Genomic DNA, 20,248 nt, shown 5'->3' with positions numbered 1-20,248 from the left:
CCCACCTTGTTCAATTTCTAGGTGCTGAGTCTGACCCCCAGGCCAGTGCAGAGGCTTTACAGAGATCCTGCCTGTCTCCTAGGCTGAGAGCATCTCGAGAGTTTCCATCAGTGGGCTTGCTGGAGGCCTCTCCGTGACAGGCCCCAGAAGACAGGGAGCAGATGCAGGCACGGCTCCCCATGGTGCTCCTCCAGAGGGACAGCCACCATCAAGTCACTGGTTAGAGCCTCAAAGGAGAAGAACCCTGAGACCTAATCTAGCTAGAATCAAGTTGGCTTCCTGAAGGAGGTGACATTTAAGCTGGGAAGTGACCTCTGAGCAGAAACCTGAAGGGTGGATTAGGGTTAAGCACACAGTGTTCCTGACAGAGAAGAAAAAGCCCTGGGGGAGGAATCTGCTCGGCTTATCTGGAACTGAGCAGAGGCCTGGGGGGTCTGAGACAGAAGGCGATGGGAGGGCAGAGGGGAGCCCCCAGGACCAGAACCTGAGCATGACAAGCCTGGGATGTTGGGTGGCCTGACCAGATGTGCATGCTTGGAAACTGGAGGGCCCAGAACACAGTCCAAGTGTCCTCAGACAGGACAGTTCCAATGCAGGTCCCCAAGGTGACACAGAATGCACCCTCCCGTGTGTTTATACCCACACAGCACCTTGTCACACTGACCAGCAACACCTAGCTCTGCAGTGCAACGGTCCCATGAAATGGGGAAGATGAACACAAGATGTGCCAGATAAGCTTTAGTAGGGAATAAGTTTTGATGTAAAATTTAGGGGAAGAAAACGGGGCTTAAGGATGGCTTTGTAGGGAAAGTGGCATTTGGCATGAGCCTTCAAAGATGCATAGGCCTTTTTCTGCTATCCTTAAAATACTATGCCTAGGTCTGTCTTCCTCCCTTCCCCAGCCAAGACTGTGGAACCTGGATCTTATTTTTCCTATTGGAGGAACACAGTAGGCACACAGGAGGTTAAATGAACAGACACAGCCAGAAAAACAGGGGACTATTATACCAGAAAACTGAGGCCTGGGGGTCCCTGAGCTTAGCATTCAAGGCTTCCAACTCCCAGCCAGTCCTCTCTTCCCACAGAGCCTGAGGGGACAGGGAGTAGGCCATGGGACCTGCTGCCCACGCCAGCCCTACTCACTTGTACGTCTGGTAGCTGTTCCGGACCTTGATGCCGCCCTTGATAAAGCTCACCATGTTCTCATCCTGCAGGAAGAAGAGATTGAGAGTGGCTGGGGGTTGCCACAGGCTGGTGAGGGCACTGGGTTCACCTGCCTCTCCCCCAGCCAGATCTAGGAGGGACCCACAATAGATGATCTACTGTCACTGTAGCCCAGACATTCTGGCAAGTCATGTGATAATAGGTCCCCAAACCCCACCGTGTGTTTGGGAGACCCGGGTCTTGACTCGGCCAAATGCAGGTTCAAATCCTTGCTCATAGCTTGTTAATCATCAAACCTCAGCAAACTGGCTGTTCTCCCCCAGGTTTGCCCTTTGCTGGCCTCTGAGGCAAAGATTAAACAATAAATATAAACATAGGAAAACAAACTAATGTGAGAGGGGCCGGGGAGATGGCTCAGTAGAATAAGTGCTTCCCTGGCAAGTGCAAGGGTCTGAGTTCAATCCCCGGTTCTGCCAAAAAAAATAAAATAAAAACCATGTAAAAAGGGCCTATCTGTACTATAGCGTTCATTGAATGGATCAAGTGTAAGGCCCCTTAGGAGCCAAAAGCAGTGCCAAGGCAACAGGGCTCCTACCTGCAGGAAGGTCAGCGCTGCTCTCTGTAGCAGGCACTCTGCATAGCAGACCTCAGCATGGATTTCCTCTGCAAGGAGAAAGCAAAGCTCTGTGGCCTCTTGGACTCTCACTGTTTGGGCCAATCCTCCAGCCCCCGCCTCCCAGAAGCAAAGGGAGTTTAGGGCACCTCCACTTGTCCCCCAGCCCGTGTTAGCTCACATGTCTCCTCAGTTGTCAAAGTGGCTCCCAGGCCCTCCCTTCCAGAGCATCGTTCCTATCCCCAAGTGTCACTGCAGATGCCATGCACGCAGCACCCCTGGATGCACTGTTGGCTCCTGGCATCTTCCAGGGCTCTCAGTGTGAGTTGGGCCTTTGCCCTTTGAGCTGCTCACAGCCACACATGGGCATGGCACCAAGATGCCATCCAGGTTATAGTGGGCCAGATCTGCTCTCTGCCACTGCCAGCTCTCTTGTTTCAATGTGTCACCTTCTCAAATCACAGTTGTTTTGGGCCACATGAGATCACTAGGACAAGCAGGTCAGCACACCTAACCTCATGCTTCCTGGCCAAGGAGCAAAGCTACTGTCCTGAAAGAAGACAGCTTTTCCTCTTCTTGCTTCAGGTTCCTGGTCTGTAATGCCGGCAGGTGGTGAGTGTCCCCTGCTCCCAATACCCTTACCCCGGCCACTCCTCAAAAGGTCCCAGGCCTAGCCCACCAGTGTCCCTTGGCCAAGGCCCAGCAGTGGCAACTGGCAGAGTAACTGCCCCTTCCTGTCCCTTCCTGGGCCTAGAGCCAGGCTAGCTGGTCTTTATGTGCTGATGGGGCACCCCAGATGCCCACCTTCTGTGAACTGGTCCATTGTGGGGCGGTGCACCAGGTTGCTGAAAGAGTCTGTCACTGAAGACTTCCTCCGGTGCCTGGGGGGAGAAGGGGGCTCAGGTCATTTGGTGAGGGTCAGAGGGGGCCTGCTCACCTCAACACATATACTACACTCCAGGAGATGGCCAGAGGGGCAGCTCTAGCAGAGAGAACATAGAATTTGGGGTCAGAACAAGAAGTTTTGAGAGTCTAGCATAAAAGCTACTTTATCTCTCTGTGCCCCTGATCCTCCTTGGTAAATAGGGACAGCTGACACCTGTCTCCATCACTGGCCAAAAACTTAAGGCAGCCCATGGTCAGCCTGCCTCAGGCTGAGGAGTGTTGTCCTCGGCACACCCAGCTTGTCTTACCTTTGGCTCCCTCTCTTCTGTTTCATCCACTTCTCCTGCCACCCAGGGCTTGGTGCCTGCTGACCTGTGCCTGGAGCGTAAGGTTCCTAGAAGGCTTTTCTTGCTCAGAGCCTCACAGCTCTGCTCTGCCCTGGGTACGGTGTGGGCTTCTGGGGCAGCTTCTAAAACATCACTGTCTATACCTGTGTTCCCACCAGGCACTGCACAGTTCTAACTCTCTTGGGTGGTCTGGGCCTGGCCCATAGCAGGGGACAATTAGTCCATTCATTCAAGCAGTGAATGTGGACCAAACACACTCAACTACACACCAAATCCTGAGTCAGTGGTCTTCACGCAGCCCCTAGGACAACCCAGGATGCGTGCAACACCACGCTGGGGAGGTCAAAGACTCATGAAGTGACAAGGCCAGAATTTATCCTCTGGTCCCTGGAAACTGCTCTGAGAATGGCTCAGACAAGACACCAAGGCAGTGCTGATGGTGACAATTTCCAGCACTTGGACACACAACATTTAAGAGAAAAGCAGCAGCATTGACAGTGGCATTTTAGGGACTGGGCTAGCCAGGGTGATGGCAGAGTAGGCCTTGCAACTCAGAGTCCCTGTCCCCACCATGACCCTGACCTCTGACAGAGCGACTGCGCTTCCTTCATCATGTTGCCAGCAAGCAGGATGTCCTGGGGGTCGAAAGTCATCATGGCCTGCATCTCGAGGATGGTGGCATACGTCAGCGAGTGGTACATGCTCTCCTTGGTTCTGCCAGACAGAAGAGACACTGAAACTGCCACTCTATGTACTGCAGAGGTGCCTGGCCCGTCATCCCAGGCACAAGGGCCCTGAGCTGCCATCCCTCCCATCCTCCCTGGAGGAGGTGAGTCTCAGGAAAGGGAAGGACTTGTCCAGTGTCTGACCCTTTCACAAAAGACCTTGCACAGGTCCCCAGACCTTTGCTTCCTGCTGAGTGGCTCTAGGTGACCTTTGAAGCCTGTCTCCGGGAGGGGTAGAAGCATGAAGCCTAACAGAGGGCCTACTGTTGCACTGGCCCAGGGCTGCCTCTTACCTTCAGACCCTACCTCCCACAGGTCAACCTTCCTGTCATTAGTCCTATCTGTCCCCAAGCCCCACCTCAGAACCAACTTCCATTCATACCCTCTGGCCCTCCTCACAGGCCACCTGCTGCCTCAGCCCACCCAGTCTTCTGACCTTGACCTTGTTGCCTCTGCTTGAAACTTACAGGCTCCAACTGATACCAGTCCTGCCTGGCTCACCAGCAATTTTTTTTTTTTTTTTTTTTAAACTGGTGATTGAAACCAAGGTCTTTGCCCTGTATTAAACCCTTACTCTACTTTAGTTTCTTATTTTGAGACAGAGTCTCACTAAGTTGCTTAGGCTAGGCTCAAACTTGGAATCATCCTGCCTCAGCTGCCCAGAGGGCTGAGGTTACCAAAAGGCACCAACACGCCTGGCTCCTCTCCAGCCTCCTATGGCCTCACGCCCAAGTCTACCCCTGGGCCCACTGGACCACACAGACTTTCCTGAGAAGCCCCATATTTTCCTTCTCTGGCTTTTCGCCCCTGCTGTTTCCTCCACCCCAGATGCCCTTCCCTGGGTTCCACATTTCCCAGCCCATCCATCAGGCCCCAGTTGAGCTCCTTCTTGGAGCTCAGAGCTCTCTGAGACTAGGTACAACCCACACTGCACTGTCATCGGCCCCACTCTGCTATCTGCAGCCTGCGGGGGCCTAGAGGACAGAGCCCAGCCTGCCTCATCCCTGTTCTCAGCACAAAGCCACAGCCTCAGGAGGCCTCGTGCACCTCCAGCTTTGGGCTTGGGGGGGCAATGGCAGGGGGGCACATGGCTCAGCGGAATACAGTCCCTGTGTACACTCCGGGTGTTCCAGCCACCTGGGGCTTGGGACTGCTTCTGTGACAGCAGTGATGCTGGAGACTGCTGGGAGGGCACAGGTGCAGCCACGTCTCAGTCCCTTCCCCATTTGCCCTTGTCAATTATTTATGAAGCTTCTCAGTGCCAGGCTTATGCTGGGAACTTGAAAGAGAAGTGACTAAGATTTATAGAGGGTTTTATATGAGATCATGTGACTTTAACCAGCTTCCTTTTCAATTATAAAACACCTGCAACTGAGCTGCTTTTTACTTCTGGGTGGTCCTTCGTGGCCGGACTCCTGAGAGGCAGAGGTTTCTGTGGGGAGAAAAGGCTGACAGACCTCTCACTTGCCCTGCCAGCTTTCAGGCCACCCCAGCCTGCTCCAGGGCAGCTTTCCTTGAGGGCAGCAGCTGCCTACAGAGGCTGAACAGAACCATAACGTGCACTTCCAAGTTCCTCACACATAGCCCAGAAGCTCAGCTTTGCTGGTCAGCAGCTGTGTGACCTCGGCAAGTCTCACAGCCTCTCTGAGCCTCAAGTTCATCCTCTATCAAATGAGTACAGTAACCCTTTTGTCCCAGGGCTTTTTGGGTCCCAGCCACATCACCGTGCTCAGTGAATGTGAATTGTCCCACACTCTGCCAGGGTCAAGAGTCAATCCCAGCAGAAAACCTTTCTCTGTGAGGAAGAGGGCTCCCTGGAAGCATAGAATCCACTTCCACAAGCTCCCCCACACCTTCCTCAGGTTTGTGCTCAAGCCCTCACCTCCGTCTTCCTGTTCTTAAGCAGGTCTGAGCCACAGAACTGAGCTCCACCTGCTGGTGCCAGGCCCAGGAAAAGGGATAACCCCACCCTGGCAGCTGGCAGACAAAGTGGAATTTCCAGTCAGAGCAAGGCCCCTCCCCAGCTCCTCACTGGAAGCCTCCCAGCTCAAATCTGAAATGGAAAGGGAGGTACAGGGGTATAACAACACCAAGCCTCAGCCACACCATGCTTAGCATGTACCCCACAAGTTGTTGGGTGCACAAATCCCATGCCCTTGAACTAATGTGCCCTGATTCCCACTAGGGTCTCACCTTCTGATGCCCAGACCAGCTTTTAAGGCTGAGCAAGAGCCATCCACAGGGCTGTGTGTGAGACTGGAGGCCTGGTGGCCGCCAACAGGTCATAGCAGCCCTTCCTTCCTCAGGTAGTGTCCAAAGTTGAGGCCTTGTCAGATACTTATCACTGCCCTATCCCAGCCTCCTCACCATACCCAACTCCCATCACTGCTTCCTCCTTAGCCCCCAACTCCAATCTTGGCCTAGGATGTCCAACTCCTGAGCTAAGGACCAGTACCAATCTGTGGCCTGTTGGCAACCATGCCACACAGTAGGTAAACAGAGGGCAAGGCAAGGGAGAAAGGCTTCATCCGCATTTACAGCCACTCCACCCATAGCCACTCCCATTGCTCACATCACCACCCCAGCTCCACCACCCATCAGCTCTGCCATGCCAGAGAATACAGGTTTTGTGGGATTTAGGTTATACCTCTTTTCCTCCCACTTTCCAGGGAGAGGGGTTCCATTCCTCTAATATATCAGATCTTGTGCACTGTCAGACTGTGCAAGGCCATTCCACCTGCCTAAAAATACCTTCTCCACTAGGCTGACTTCTCAACCAGCCAGAGACACTTTAAAAGTTCCAGGAAGTGCTCCAGGGTCTCCAGGGTCAGCTTCCAAGTTATGTGATCTGTGCAGCTGCTCAGACCCCCATGCTTGGTTTAATTTTCTACTGTCACTGCCTTGGCATTCTTAATAATTTTTTAGAACAAAAAATGTAAACATTTTCATTTTGCAGTGTAGTCTGGGAATTTATGTGGACAGTCCTAAAGCCGCTACAGTCCGCCACTTACTCACATGAGTTGGGGTCTGCAGTGTGGTCGATTGTGTCAATGTGAGAAGTTTAGAAGCTTAACTAAGTCAGCCATTAATTTTACACCCTAGTAAAAGACCTCCCCTAGGGTGTAGAGGACCCACCCTAGGGCAGGTAGTCTTCTAGAACAGTATAAAAAAGGAAATGAGAAAGGACGGACTGTTCATGTTTTTCAGAGGAGCTCCAGTCTTCACCTTCAGCTTGGATGCTATCTCCTGGTTTCTTGCGCAGACTCGGTCTTATTCCTTGGGTTCTTCAGCCTTCTGTTGCAGACCCATAGGCCCCCCTGATACACAACTGCACGTAACACTACAGCAAGCCTCAATCTTGGACTGAAGCCCTCAGCCTCCACTGTGCAGACACCCTCTGCATGCTTCATCTTCCAACTCTACGGCTGGCCTTCATAAGCCAATCTTGTAATTTTTTTTTTTTTTTTTTTTTTTTTTTTTTTTTTTTGTGGCAACCTTAGCCCACCCTGATAGTGGGGCTGGCACAGCATGTGGTGCCAGGGATCGAACCACGATCCCTGTGCACCTGCCTAAGCTTATCTAAGCAGTCGCTTTAGACTGCTGAGCTATCTCACCGGCCCAATCTTGTAATTTCTTATACATGTGTATATTTTGTGTTATATCTATTTCTCTAGTAAAACCCTGGCTGACACAGTGGCCCTCAGTACCACTTATTACTTGTTTCACTATTTCTCCACTGGACCCCAGGACAGGCCATTCTTGCTTAGTTCTGAGCTGCAGCACCCCACACACCCAACAAATGAGGACACTCATGAGGTGTTGCTTAAGGAACTAGAGACAGATGCCACCCACCCTTCCAGCCCTTCACTCTCACCTTGACCTCATCTTGGTCACAGGAACAGTTGTCTTACTTCCTCCCTAATGTTACTGGGGCCTTGCCCGATGCCAGCCACCCTCCCAAGCACAGCCTCTCTCCCCTCTGCTTAGTCACCCTCAAGGCTCTTCCCACCTTGAGCCTGGCCCCTTTCCTGGCCCTCACCTTGGCTTCCTTAAGCAATCTACCTTGTTAGCATAATCAGTTCTATACTCCAACCTTCTGCTGCACTGAGCTAGGAACTCCAGCCTATGGACATGACTGCCCTTTCCTCCATGCTGTCACTGAGCAGCCTGGAGACAGCTGCTCCCCACATATGGGCACCCTGAGCATCAAGGTGCCGGAAATATCCTCACCCTCTCCCTGTTGTCCTTCAACACCTGTTGAAGGGTGACCTCTCACCCTTAGCAGGTGACCTTGTCTCTTCCCTCCAAGAGACTCCAGGCTATCCATGCAGACATGCCCTGGCCTTCCTGAATCACACACACACAGGTTGCACTCTCTTTCCTACTTGCCTCACACTTCTGAGGTGAAAAGGCAGCGCAGAGTCCCCCCATGGAAGGTGACCTAGCATGTCCACCCTGTGGGAGCCCCAGAAGCATGCAGTACTCCAAGAAAGGCTAAAGGTCTGAGTGGGGCTGGATGTGAATCCCCACACTACCACATATGAGCCATGATCATTTACTTATCAAGAAAATTAGCAGCCAAGATGGTAATCCTGAGTTTGAGGCCCACCTGGGCTACAGAGTGAGTTCAAGGCCAGCCTGAGCTATATAGCAAAGCCTTGTCTCAAAAAAACAAAAAACAAGAGAAACTGAACAGAGTAGCCTCCCTGCTCCAGTACAGTATCCACAGACATAGGAGTAAAGACCTAGAAGCACACACGGTATCATTCAAAGAACTGGTGTCTAGAAAGTACACTCAGTGAAAGGAAGGGCGCGAGGTGGGCCCAGTTACCTCCTACAGCAGAGTAAAACAGTTCAATAAGACAATGTGTGAATAACAAGGAACAGTGAATCAAATTGGACCTCAACCTTTGAAGCAACTTCAGTAGCTACCAGTGGGGCTGGGGGTCTGGTTTGGTTGGTTGGTTGCTTGCTTTTAAGCAGGAAAAATTTTTTTTTTCAGACCAGTGGCTCTCATGGAGGTAGCCCCCTGGGAAGACTAGTGCCCCTCTTGGGTGAGGGTTTCCTCTTCTTCATAGTATCCTGCTGGGGTGAGAAAAAAGGGAGACTACAGAGGAAAAGTCCTCTTAAGCCACCAGTAGTAGGTACAGCTTTCAGGCCAGGGTACCCCATGCCATCTACTTTTACTGTTTCATTTTTTCTTGTTCTGACTCCCTTCTACTGAAACCAAGGCTGTAGGACAGTCTAGAGTTAGACCACAGTGAGGCCTTGGTTTTACTGGGCTGCAGAGGATGAGGAGAAAGCTCAGTGCTTGGATGTAGCAGGGCAGGCCTCAGAAAGCTAATTTCCAGTGCCGGTGGTGGCTGTGGTTAGGGGTCCAAGGACAGAAAATAATTAGGCAGAAAGTGAAATCCAACAGCCTTTGAGAACAAGTGGGAAGGGAACTGGGTCATTCACTGACACAGCAGAACAGGGCCTGGCCAACCTGAGGACAGAGCCATGCTATGTTGCTCACCAAGACCCCATCAGAGGGCAGGCACAAGGTATGTGATGATCACTGGAGGGCTCCTTCTGACTGTCACACCCTGGATCTCCCACCACAATGGGTCAGGATAGGTGAGAGGAAGTACACAGATCAGTTTGGGGACTTGAAGAAATGGATATCCTCCCCCCCGGGCATTTGTTTTTCTTGAATCTTAGAGAAACCAGGCCTAGTGGCACAGGTGACAGTTGGGGTTGAAATGAGGCCAACAAGAGAAAGCAGCAAGCCTCCACCTGCTTCTCAGAGTTCAGAAAGCCCCACAAGGCTGAGAAATGGGGACTTCCTGGGGCATCTGAATCCCATGCAGATAGCTGGGATCCAGCCCCTCTCTGCTGAGCCATTCAAGCCTATGCTACCAGTCACAAGGCTGCTTGGCACTTCCCAGTAGGCCTTTGAGTGAACGCTTATCTGTTTGTTTTGGTGACAAGGTCTTAGTAAATTGAGTGAACTCATAATTGTGACCGGATAATGAGCTAGGAATCATTAAGTACTGGAGAAAAAGCCCCACAACAGGAGGATTCCCACCATTAAATAAAACTCAGGAAACAGAAGAAAGCCAAGCTCATATGAGGGGTAAAGCATTTTTAAAAAGAATAATATTCTGTGATGATAATAACACAAGAAGTCAGGCCATCCATAAATCAAGACCAAGGTAATGGGGGGGGGGCACGCCAGAGATCAACAAAGGGCATTAGGAAGTTAATCATATAACTACGGAAGTAAGAAAAGCCAAAAAGGACTTATGATAAGGTTGAGGAACTCTCTCAAGAATAGGGAAAAACGGGGCCAGGGAGATGGATCAGCGGAATAAGCGCTTCCCTGGCAAGCACAAGGGTCTGAGTTCAATCCCTGGTTCCGAAGGTGGAAAAAAAAAAGAATAGGGGGAAAAAAAGATAAAGTGGGGAGAGAGACAAAAGCCTTAGAAGAAGACTGAACCAGGAAATCCAACTCTTATTTTTAAAAAAACCCCAGAAAAGATGAGGCAGAGGCAATCCTAGAATTGAAAGAGACGTTGTATATTAGATGACGTTTCCTTTATGAAGTTAATAATGCTCTTGTCTTTTCTCTTGCCTCATGTGCTCCAAGTTTATCCTTAATCTTTCTAATCTCTCCTATGATCCTATCAGGAGCTTTTCCCTGTGTGTTCAAACACACGCAGTAAGCTCTCTGGCCCTGCTCTTCCCGGAAGCCGGTTGGTCCTCTGGAGGGCAGCTGTGGCTCCTGTCCACCTCCCAGCAGCCCCCAGGACACTCTCTGCCTCTCTTAACCTCTCTCTCCTGTTTCCTCCTGTCACCAGCCCATGTCCGCTAGAAACTTCCCACCAGACTTGCTCGGACAGACCTTTTCTCTTTGACAGGCTTGCTTCCTACCCCCAACACAGCTGGGACCCCAATTCTTCTTAGTGAGGTCTTCTCTCTCATTCCTGCTGAAATGAAGGTCTTTCTTATTCTGTATTTTTGGTGGAATTAAGTCAAATATTGTGATATAGTAATAAGAGAGTGCAAGGAAGAGAAATAAGAACTAAATTATCTTCCAAAACATGATATTTAAACATGATAGTAAAAAAAGGGTAAATTTTACACTGTTCAAGTCATACCTCAGTTTTAAAAACTGAAACAAAGAGAGGCAAATAAAGAAAAACCAGTACGTGTATATGGCACTATAAATCCTCTGTGGTGGCTACAGGAGGGGTCCTCATTATCTCCCTGATGCTCAGTGAAGTCTACCTCCGCCTTCAAGGGAAACGAAGACAATGGGCTGTGGTAGCACTGACAGAAGGCCTCCAGTGTATTCATCAGGAACCAGAAATCAATGTGGAAGTCACAGTGACTGACCTTGGAAATGACCTGACTGCTCACAGGGAGGGGAATCTGAGCCATTTCATGGGACTTCTCAGAGGTCACAGCGACCCCAAAAGCTGACAGCGTGGAGTTACAGGGCTTCCTCTGGTTCCCCATGACCCACCAGCAGCCCCCATACACACCTGCCCCGCCCCCACCTGTCTTATGCTCACCTGGGCTTGAGGTAGCTGAGGGCTTCTGAGAACTGGTTGGTGAGAAAGAGGTCTAGGGCGACCATGCACTGGTCCAGGGCCTCATGAAGGCTGGTCACAGAAGTCCTGAGGGGAGAGACATGGGCCTGACCTTGGAGCTTTCAGCCCCTCCTGGAAGCAAAGAGCCCCATGGGCCTCTTTGACCTTTGGCCTGGGATGGCTCTCAGGAATTCTCCCAGGCTACTCATACTGTCCTGGGATGCAGGAACAGTTTGAACCCACCTCTGGAAGTCCCCAAGGGTGAGAGGAGCAACAGAAAAAGGTGACACCTGAGATCTAGCGGAGGGTAGGCAAGGGGTTGAGGGTAGGGTGGGAGGCCTCTTACCCTTCACAAGGATAAAAGGAATCCTTATGGCCCTTCTGACCCATTGGGCTTGGCTGTCCCTGGGGAGTACAGCCCACCCACAGGCGTATGCCCTCTCTCCGTCCCTCTCCCCCCTCTTTCTCCACACATCCCTACCCCCAGGCCTGCATGCATCTAGAACCCCCTAGAACCACACTGTCACAATGGGCAATGAGGAGCCCCCAGGGCCTTCCACACTTGAGCCACCTTCCAGAGCATTCTCAGCCCCTTCATTTCCTGTACAGCTCCTGTCATCCTGTGACTTTTTTTTTGGTTTGTTTGTTTGTTTTTTGTTTTGTTTTGTTTTACTATTTTGGCATTTATTGTCTGTCTCCTTCTGGTAAATATAAGATCCCAAAAGGCAGAAATCTGTTCCCATCAACTACCATATGCCCAGTACCAGGTATCTGGGACAAAATAAGTTTTTAATAAATATATGGGGTAGGGCTGGTGCTGGTAAGATGGCTCAGTGGTCTAAAGCACCTACTTAGAACAAGCTTAGCAAAGCACAGGGACTGCGGTTCAATCCCCCAGCACTACATGCCAGCCAGCCCCGCCCCCGGTGGGCTGAGCTGGCCACACACACACACACACACACACACACACACACATAAATAAATAAATATATGGGGTAAGGCTAGAAAAACAAATCCCTGAATCTTCTGGGCCTCAGTTTTCCTATCTTTTTTTTTTTTTTTCTTTACTAATTTTATTTATTATATTTTTATGGTACTGGGGATTGAACTCAGGACCTTGCACTTGCTAGGCAAGTGCTTATTCTACTGAGATATCTCCCCGGCCCCAGTTTTCCTATCTGAAAAATAAGATACAAAGATCTCAGAGCTGTCTGTGGATGGTTCTGAGAATGGCTTTCCTCACAGGTATCTTTGGAGAGAAGGAAGGTCCCAGCGAGAAACTTGAAAATCTCCCTGAAAGAAAGTTAAGAGCAAATCCCTTCTCCACCCAAGAAACTACACAGACCTTGAGGCCCAGTTTTAAAGTCTTTTCTGTATCGCTTCTCGGCCTTTTGGCTAAGATCAAGTGTAAAGTCTTTTCTGTGAGGCAACCAGCAGCTCTTCCTAGGCAAACTGAAACTTGTGTTTTAACTCTTAGTCTCCCAAATCTGTTGGCTCTCTGTTGCTATTTTATTTAATTTATTTTGATACAAGGATTGAACTTAGGACCTTTTGCTTGTGATGTAGGCATTTATGCCGCTGAGCTATCTTCTCAGCCCCATATTGCCATTTTAGTATATCTGATAGTCATCTTGGATACCAGCTTCTTCCCAGCCTCCCTCATCTTCTCCCTCACTAAACCCTCTCAGTCTTCTGTTTTGTGTCATGCCTGTCACAGTGGACAGAGGACAAGAGACTCTCCTCCCTTTCCACCATTTTCTCTGCAGACCTTTTAATTCCATGTTTTACATTTCTTCACTTGCTCTTTACCATCTTTTCGACTCTGTTAGGTTGTGGTACTTTCTTTAGTGCTTTTATTTCACTAGTGCGCTCTTCATTGTGTCAGATCTGCTACATCTCTCAGTTCTTCATGTAGACAATAATAAATTTTAGCTCATTCTTTTTCAATTCTGTTCAGTTATTTTAGGCAGGATTTTTTTTTCCTTACTCCTCATTGTTTCTTTTCTTTTCTTTTCTTTTTTTTTTTTTTTTGAGGCAGGTCTCGCTATGTAGGTCAGGCTGGCTTTGAACTCACTCACTTTATAACCCAGACTGGCCTCAATCTGGTAATGATCTTCCTGTCTCAGCCTTCCAAGTGCTAAGATTACAGGCATGCACCACTATGTCCTGTTGGTTTGAAATTCTTCAGCTGCTTCTTTATACATCTTTTTTTTTTTTAAATTATTTCCTGGGAAGTTAGTAATTTGTACCATTTTCTTTTTTTTTTCAAAGTTTTATTGATAAACAGCAATGAGACAGTTTCAAATCAATTGGAAGTACAGTTTCAACAAATAATACACTGCATATATTCTTAGTAGTTAATTGCTGTACAAGATGCAGACTTGTGATCCTATTTACAAACACCATTAGAACAAATCATTCTATTCATTAAGAGAATACAACTATATATCTATCCCAACCACTTTGAATACACAGATACAAAATGGACATTCATAGGCATACCCCATTTTTTTTAAGTTCCGTTATTGAATATTATAAGTGTGTAGTAATTTGTACCATTTTCTTTCTACATCTTAAACCTAAGTTTAGCTCATAATTGTGGCTTTTTAGACTCTTAAGAAACTACCTCTGCTACTTGTTGTTTCTGGTGTCTGTCACTACAGTGGCTTGTTTTCTGCGTGTTTGGTGATTTTACATGAACTCATGTTTGACTAATTCCAAAGAAAACCTTGAGATGAGAAACCCTGTAGAAAGAGCATCCACTTCCTTTGGCCAGGCTCCCCAGGCCACCACCATCCTGGGAGCACAAACATCCCTTTCTTAGTTTATGTATTCTAGGAATATAAAGGGAGCGTATCCAGTCTCACCACTCATGTGAAAGTGGCCCAATATTTGTCATTTCTAGGACTCTTTTCCCCACCAGCACACTTCCCGTTGCTGGTGGATGGTTCTTTTTTTCACACTAACTGAATAGGCCAGAAGCCTCCAAGGGCTGGGTGCCAATGTGCCTCACCCTGTGCCGGTGCAGGCCCAAGACCTTGTCTCCCTTGCCCTGAATGGCCACGGGCACAGAGCTCTAGTTTCTCAACCTGTAAATACCTAAGGTTTTATGGCTTCATCTCTTTCCCAGCCTCGTTTTAGGCCCTTTTTTGTTCTTAACTTGAGAGAATCTGGCAAATCTGCATCTCAGGAGTGTACCTCAAAGGATGCTTGCTAAAACCCATCCATATTCCAGGTGAAATACAAAAGTTTTATTCTATTTAACTTGTGTCTTTTTTTTTTTTTTTTTTTTTTACAGGATCTCACTATGTAGTCTAGGCTGGCCTCAAATTCATGGGGATCCTTCTGTCTCAGCCTCCTGTTTGTTGGGATTACAGGTGTGCACCACCACAGCCAGCAATCTGTGTCTCTCTTAAGAGCTAGAAAATATCATTTGAAAACCCAGATCTGACTATATCACTCCTGAACCTCACATCCTTCACTGGCTTCCTGGTCTGCTCAGGACAAAGACTCAGCTCCTTTCTGTGGTCTAAACATCTTCCCTGTAACTTGCCACTAGTCTTTCCTCGAGAGGCCAGGGTATGACTGTCTCTCCGTCTGCCCAGGACCCAGCATAGTGACTGGTATTCAAATTGCTCATTTCTGTTGGAGGAATCAAGAAGCAAGCATTGAGCACTTATTGCCTTAGGTGTTCAGTGCACTCTGATTCCCATTTCTACACACATACACACACACACACACACACACACACACACAAATACACACCACCACCATCACCATCACCATCACCACCATCACCACTCCCAAGTGGTGCCAGTTTGGTCTACCTGGAGAGAAAGATGCAGAGATGTGTACCCCCCAGATAACTGGAGCATGGGGTCCCCCATCCCAGACTAGGGGCTGGGCCCTGGCCTGCCTTCCTCCTCTTCTTCCTCCAAGATCAGACCACAGGCCATGGAGCTATGCAAGATGTACAAGATGGACCCATGCTATGTAACACTAATGAACAAGAGAAGACAAAACTATATACGTCGTAACGTTGTGGACAGTGTGCAGGTGTGAGGTAACAAGTAGAAACAAAAACTGTCCTGGAGTAATCAGGACTTTAAACATATCTTATTACCTGCCCAAAAAAGGCCAGACCTGGGCTTGCCCTTTCGGAGCTACAGATGACACAGGCTGAGGCAGTGACAGTGACAGGGATTAGGGCTGCGGTTGGAAGCACCAAAGCACCTCGGCCCCACTCCAGCCTGGGGCACTAAAGAAGCTGTCTGAGAAAGACAGTCCCGAGCTGCAGACAAATGGAGAAAGATGTCCAAGAGCAGGGAGCTAGGTGTACAGAGCACGAGAGGCATAAGCAGTCAGGAAGGGCAGGAGGACAGAGGCTGACTGATTGCAGAGGGGAGCAGGGCTGGCTGGGGGCTGGGGAGGCTTGGGACATTGGCCTCACCTGATAATAGTATCATAACTACCCCCTGGTACCAAGAGGATATCACTTATGTGGATATCACCCATGAGGATATCACCTACTTTTTATCTAAAGTAGGTAACAGCAGTTAACTGGAATGATTCTCACCCTGACTAACTATATATACTGACACCTGTGAACTAAACAACTGCACTGAAGATGGTAATTTATAATAGTAGGTTCATGCTTGGAGTGCCTGTCATTCTGGTCTTCTGAATATGGGGTGCTTGTCATGACATGCCAGTTGCTGCCGTGCTGTCTCTCTGGTAGATGATTGTTCAAAAAGAAGGGGGTGGTGAATGAAGGCAGGAAACAGGAAAAGGAATGTTGTGGGACTGTCCTGCTTCAGGATTGTATATGGTTAGATTTTTTACTTATGTGTAAACATAAGAAGTATATAATTCTTTATACCTTTTTTAAAAATATATCTAATTTTTTAAATGATTTTTCATCATATTCTGTAGGGACTTAAAGTTCAACATATCAATACTTGATGAAAAATACCTGTTCCATGTTATGCCTAAGATGTTTGATATTCAGACAGATAGTGAGGTTAAGCTTAACAGCCTAGGTTGTATGGTAATAACAATAAGCTTCTCTTCTGGAGGGTTAACAACCTAAGTTTGCAGGCCAAAATTAGAGAAAAAGGAGGGCCTCAAGGAAAGCCAACATTTTGGCCCTAGCCTTCCAAGGTCAATTAAGACTCAGGACATATGAGAACTTGTACTGTAATGTCATGTAACTCAGTTGTGTCCCAAATTTTCTCATCAAGGAGATTATGGGGCTGAAGAGGAAAGTGATCGATGATGTAGAGTGTGCCTAAGGAGAGTCACATGGAGAGAAAACATTCTCTCAGGCTTTCACAGACAGCACACTGGCCAATCAATGGCCATGACTCATCCACATGGCTGACACTGACAAAAGATCTACAATCTGAGGTACAGGATCTCAGGAAAAATCCTGAGGGGATTTCACTGACCTTATCAGACCCAAAACCTACAACTCTTGTTGTATAGGTCTTGCTTTATCTTGGTCTTAACCATCCAGCAGAAAAGTATAAAAACGAAGTATAAGAAGTAAAGCCATGCTGTTATGTTGAGCTGTAGGGGACTCAGGTCAACAATTTCTGACATTGCCAGTCAAGCAGAAGACCCAATACTATTATGGACTACTGGACTCTTTTAGAATATTTTGCTGAGTTAACATACCTATAATATTCAAATGATGGAACTAAACAAAAAAAGGGGATACAGATGAATGTCCATTTTGTATCTGTGTATTCAAAATGGTTAGGATAGATATATAGTTATATTCTCTTAATGAATAGAGGGATTTGTTCTAATAGTGTTTGTAAATTGGATATCATGTCTGTATCTTGTACAGCAAATAACCACTAAGAAGAGAGTATGCAATGTGTTAATTATTGAAACTGTCATACTAATTTGATTTGAAACTGTCTCGTTGCTATTTGTCTCTCAATAAAATTATGGAAAAAATAAATAAAATAGGTAACAGCATTATGTCACCCAATTCTTCTACCAGTGGGAGCTCTTATCTGAAATGACAGATAAGGGAGTTCAGGCAGTGAGGCAGAAGGAATCTGCTCCACCCAGCAGCTTAGGAGAATACGCTCTTTCTGCTAGACCTTTCCTTTCTCTCTGCCAGGTGCCTCCTTCTCCATGGCCATCCGTGTGTCTTTAAGGCCTTTCTGCTCCAGGGTGCCTGGCTGGGCCCAGAAGACAAGTATTCTGTGTCCTGAGGGCCTTTTCACTATGCCTTAGTGGGGGTTGAGGGGACTCAGTGAGGAGGGTGGTTCTTGGCCAGATGGAGAATGAGCAAGGCTGAAGGATTCGCTCAGGTCCAACCTAAGAGAGTGGAGGGCCAAGGGTGGAGGTCAGGCAGCCTGGAGCCACACCACTGTCCCTGGGCTCCCAGCTTAGTGTTTATTAGTAGAGCGGGGGGGGGGGGGCAGGCAGCTGGGAGACACAGTCCTAGTGTGTGCAAGGTGGCACACACCTGTCATCCCAGCACTCAAGAGGCTGAGGCAGGAGGATTTCGGTGAGTTGGAGGCTAGCCTGGGCTCCACAGGGAGTTCAAGTTCAGGCTGAAATGTATAGTGAGATCTTGTCTCAAAATAAATAAATAAATAAAAACCCAGGAACAACAACAACAAAAGACTGAGCCTCTCCTTCCAACAAGTCTTGTCTTCCTTAGCTGCACATAGAGTACCCTATTGTGCAACTTAATGCAGTGTGGCCTTCAAGGTTTCTCAGAGCAGACAACCCTGGACTTCAGCTGAGATTACCTGCTGGAAAACCTGAGAAAGTCCTTTAGCTTCCATAAGTCTCTGTTCCCCCATCAATGAAATGCAAGTGACAGTACTGACCTCCCTAAGTGGTTGTAAAGACTGCCTGAGGCCACTGTAAAGAACAACAAGTACTCAGAAAATGTTAATGAGTGCGGTTTCTTTCTGACACTGTATATTGCCATCATTTCTTTCATTGAGCAGTTCTGATCTTATAGTGTAACTAAATAACTTTAAAAGACTGAGTGCAAATCCTACAATTTGGCACTCCCACTACTACAGGAATACTTAGTGTTTGACTAGTAAGACAGGGGAACCACCTTGATGTCCAACAAGCATGACAAATAACCAGGAGTCTTTACACAGGGTGGTGCGGCACATACCAGGCCAAGGGGGCCAGCGCTTCGAGGTCAAGAAGGCCAAATATGAGAAATCTGACTTCAAGTAGGAAAGAGCCAGCCACAGAGTGACATGCGCTACATGGCTCCCTTTTTTTTAATAATACAAGAATGAGTTTGGGTTTTGTTTTGTTTTGTTTTTCAGATTTTCACATGTCCAGCAAAAGAATAAACATGAGGAAATATTAAAACAAAATTGAGGATGGCAATTATCTCTGGAGAGGGGAAGAGTTTTCCAGAGGGGTTTCTGATGGTCTCTACTACTGTTTGTTTATTTAGTTAGTTAATTTTGACTCACTTTGAAAGGCAGGATGGCCTTGAACTCACTATGTATCCCAGCTTCACGTCAAACTCTCAGTGATCCTCCTGCCTCAGCTTAAAAGAATTTCATAATTTTTAAAGTGGTAGAGATCTGAGGCTGGTTTTTTCTCCCCTCACCATCCCAGGCGCCCAGTGCCAGGCCCACAGCAAATCTGAGCATTTCAGTGAGGTGTGTATGGTGTAGGTGTAAATGATCTGGCTTCAGCTGCCTCTGATCAGACCCACTGGGACATCGCTGACCAAGGGCAGGGACGGGGGATTTCTGTGGCCTCACAGGGGCACTGGGAAGCAGCTGTGGTTCAGTCTGGGGAGGAGACTAGAGGAGTCTGGGGTTGTAGAGGGGCCTTAGACATGAGTGCCTAAGGAACAGGGACAAACATAACCCAAAATCTAGGATTCTTTGGGGGAAATCATACTCCATGCTCACCTTCTGTCCTGGAAACTACTTTTCTAGCCCCACTGGTAGTGCTCAGAGTTGGCAGAAAGAGACCTACCCAAACCCCAGGTTTACAAGGAGCCACAGCAGGAAGGAAGCAACCAGCCCAGCCTGTCTATATTTTACAAAGGAGGGCCCAGAAGCGGAAGGACTCAGCCAGCCATACAACAACGAAGGATCAAGGCAAAAACTTAGCAGGCAACTCTTGTCCCAGGCCAGGTTGCCCCTAGCCACCCCATTTCCAACCCTTGAGCTCCCAACCAAGCACAGGCCCTGCAGCAGTGGCCAGTGTGGCACCAGGCTCCTGCCCTCCCCATGTATCTGTGCAGCCTGGTAAATATTGTCACTGGTGGTGAGGCTCCAGGTAGGGCAGGCCTCCGTCCAGCTCACCTGGGCGGGATCTAAGCCCGGCCGTCGTGGCAGCCAGGCTCCCAGCTGCTGCCCTACCCAACAGCCCCAACAGGTCTCAGGAAAGTGGAGAGGGTGGGTTGGGTGGGGGCACAAGCAGGGGTTGCACAGGATTGTCCCGTGGGGTAGGCGGGGCGGGAAGGAGATCTGCTAAAGTGACAATGCCCACCTTTTACAACCCCAGGTCCTGCTGCACCCGAGGGGCCCTGCTGCACCTTTTGTCCCCCAAGGAGCCCAGAGAATGATATGGGTTGGGGATTTAAAAGAAGACAGAACTAGGTTCAAATCCTGACCCCAGCCCTCATCTTCTGGATGACAGAAGACAAGTCACCTAAGAGCCATGCCTCAGTTTCTCATCTGTAAGGGAGGTGATAAGAACAGGGCCTCCCCACCGGTATAAACGCTACACGGCAGGGGAGGAAGGCTGCTGCGCACACGCTTGACTACAGCCCACAGGAAAGTTGGGTCCCCAGGCGGAGTCGCGGCCCGAAGGCCTCCCGCGGCAGCCCGAAGCCGAGCCTCGCTGCTCCGCAGTGCGGACCACGGGGAGCCCGGCGCCGCCCCAGCCCCGCCGCCCAGCGCACTCACCCCGCGGGCAGGGCGC

At 48.7% G+C, this 20,248-nt stretch overlaps 1 protein-coding gene across 5 annotated transcripts in view; it reads right to left on the bottom strand.

Annotated features, from left to right (window-relative positions):
* Ttc39a (tetratricopeptide repeat domain 39A) overlaps positions 1 to 20,242 on the bottom strand; it is a 36,846-nt gene extending 16,604 nt beyond the window's left edge. Inside the window, exons 1-6 of one of the 5 annotated variants that reach the window (XM_023724265.1) lie at positions 20,233 to 20,242; positions 11,291 to 11,395; positions 3,592 to 3,723; positions 2,582 to 2,658; positions 1,760 to 1,827; positions 1,144 to 1,208 (exon numbers count right to left, since the gene is read on the bottom strand). In XM_023724265.1, coding sequence (XP_023580033.1) covers positions 1,144 to 1,208; positions 1,760 to 1,827; positions 2,582 to 2,658; positions 3,592 to 3,723; positions 11,291 to 11,355 — 407 coding nt within the window. In that variant the 5' untranslated portion in view covers positions 11,356 to 11,395; positions 20,233 to 20,242. Of the gene's footprint in view, positions 1 to 5; positions 184 to 1,143; positions 1,209 to 1,759; positions 1,828 to 2,581; positions 2,659 to 3,591; positions 3,724 to 11,290; positions 11,396 to 11,654; positions 11,747 to 19,497; positions 19,538 to 20,232 lie in introns of those variants that run through there. The other 4 variants (XM_023724267.1, XM_023724264.1, XM_004639137.2 and 1 more) reach the window with 4 other exon arrangements.
* Positions 20,243 to 20,248: the final 6 nt, after the last annotated feature.

Source organism: Octodon degus, unplaced genomic scaffold (assembly GCF_000260255.1).
Source record: "Octodon degus isolate 3935 unplaced genomic scaffold, OctDeg1.0 scaffold00107, whole genome shotgun sequence".
NCBI classification, from domain to species: Eukaryota; Metazoa; Chordata; class Mammalia; order Rodentia; family Octodontidae; genus Octodon; species Octodon degus.
The sequence above is the reverse complement of the archived record's forward strand: the minus strand, read 5'-3'. Positions and strand labels throughout refer to the sequence as shown.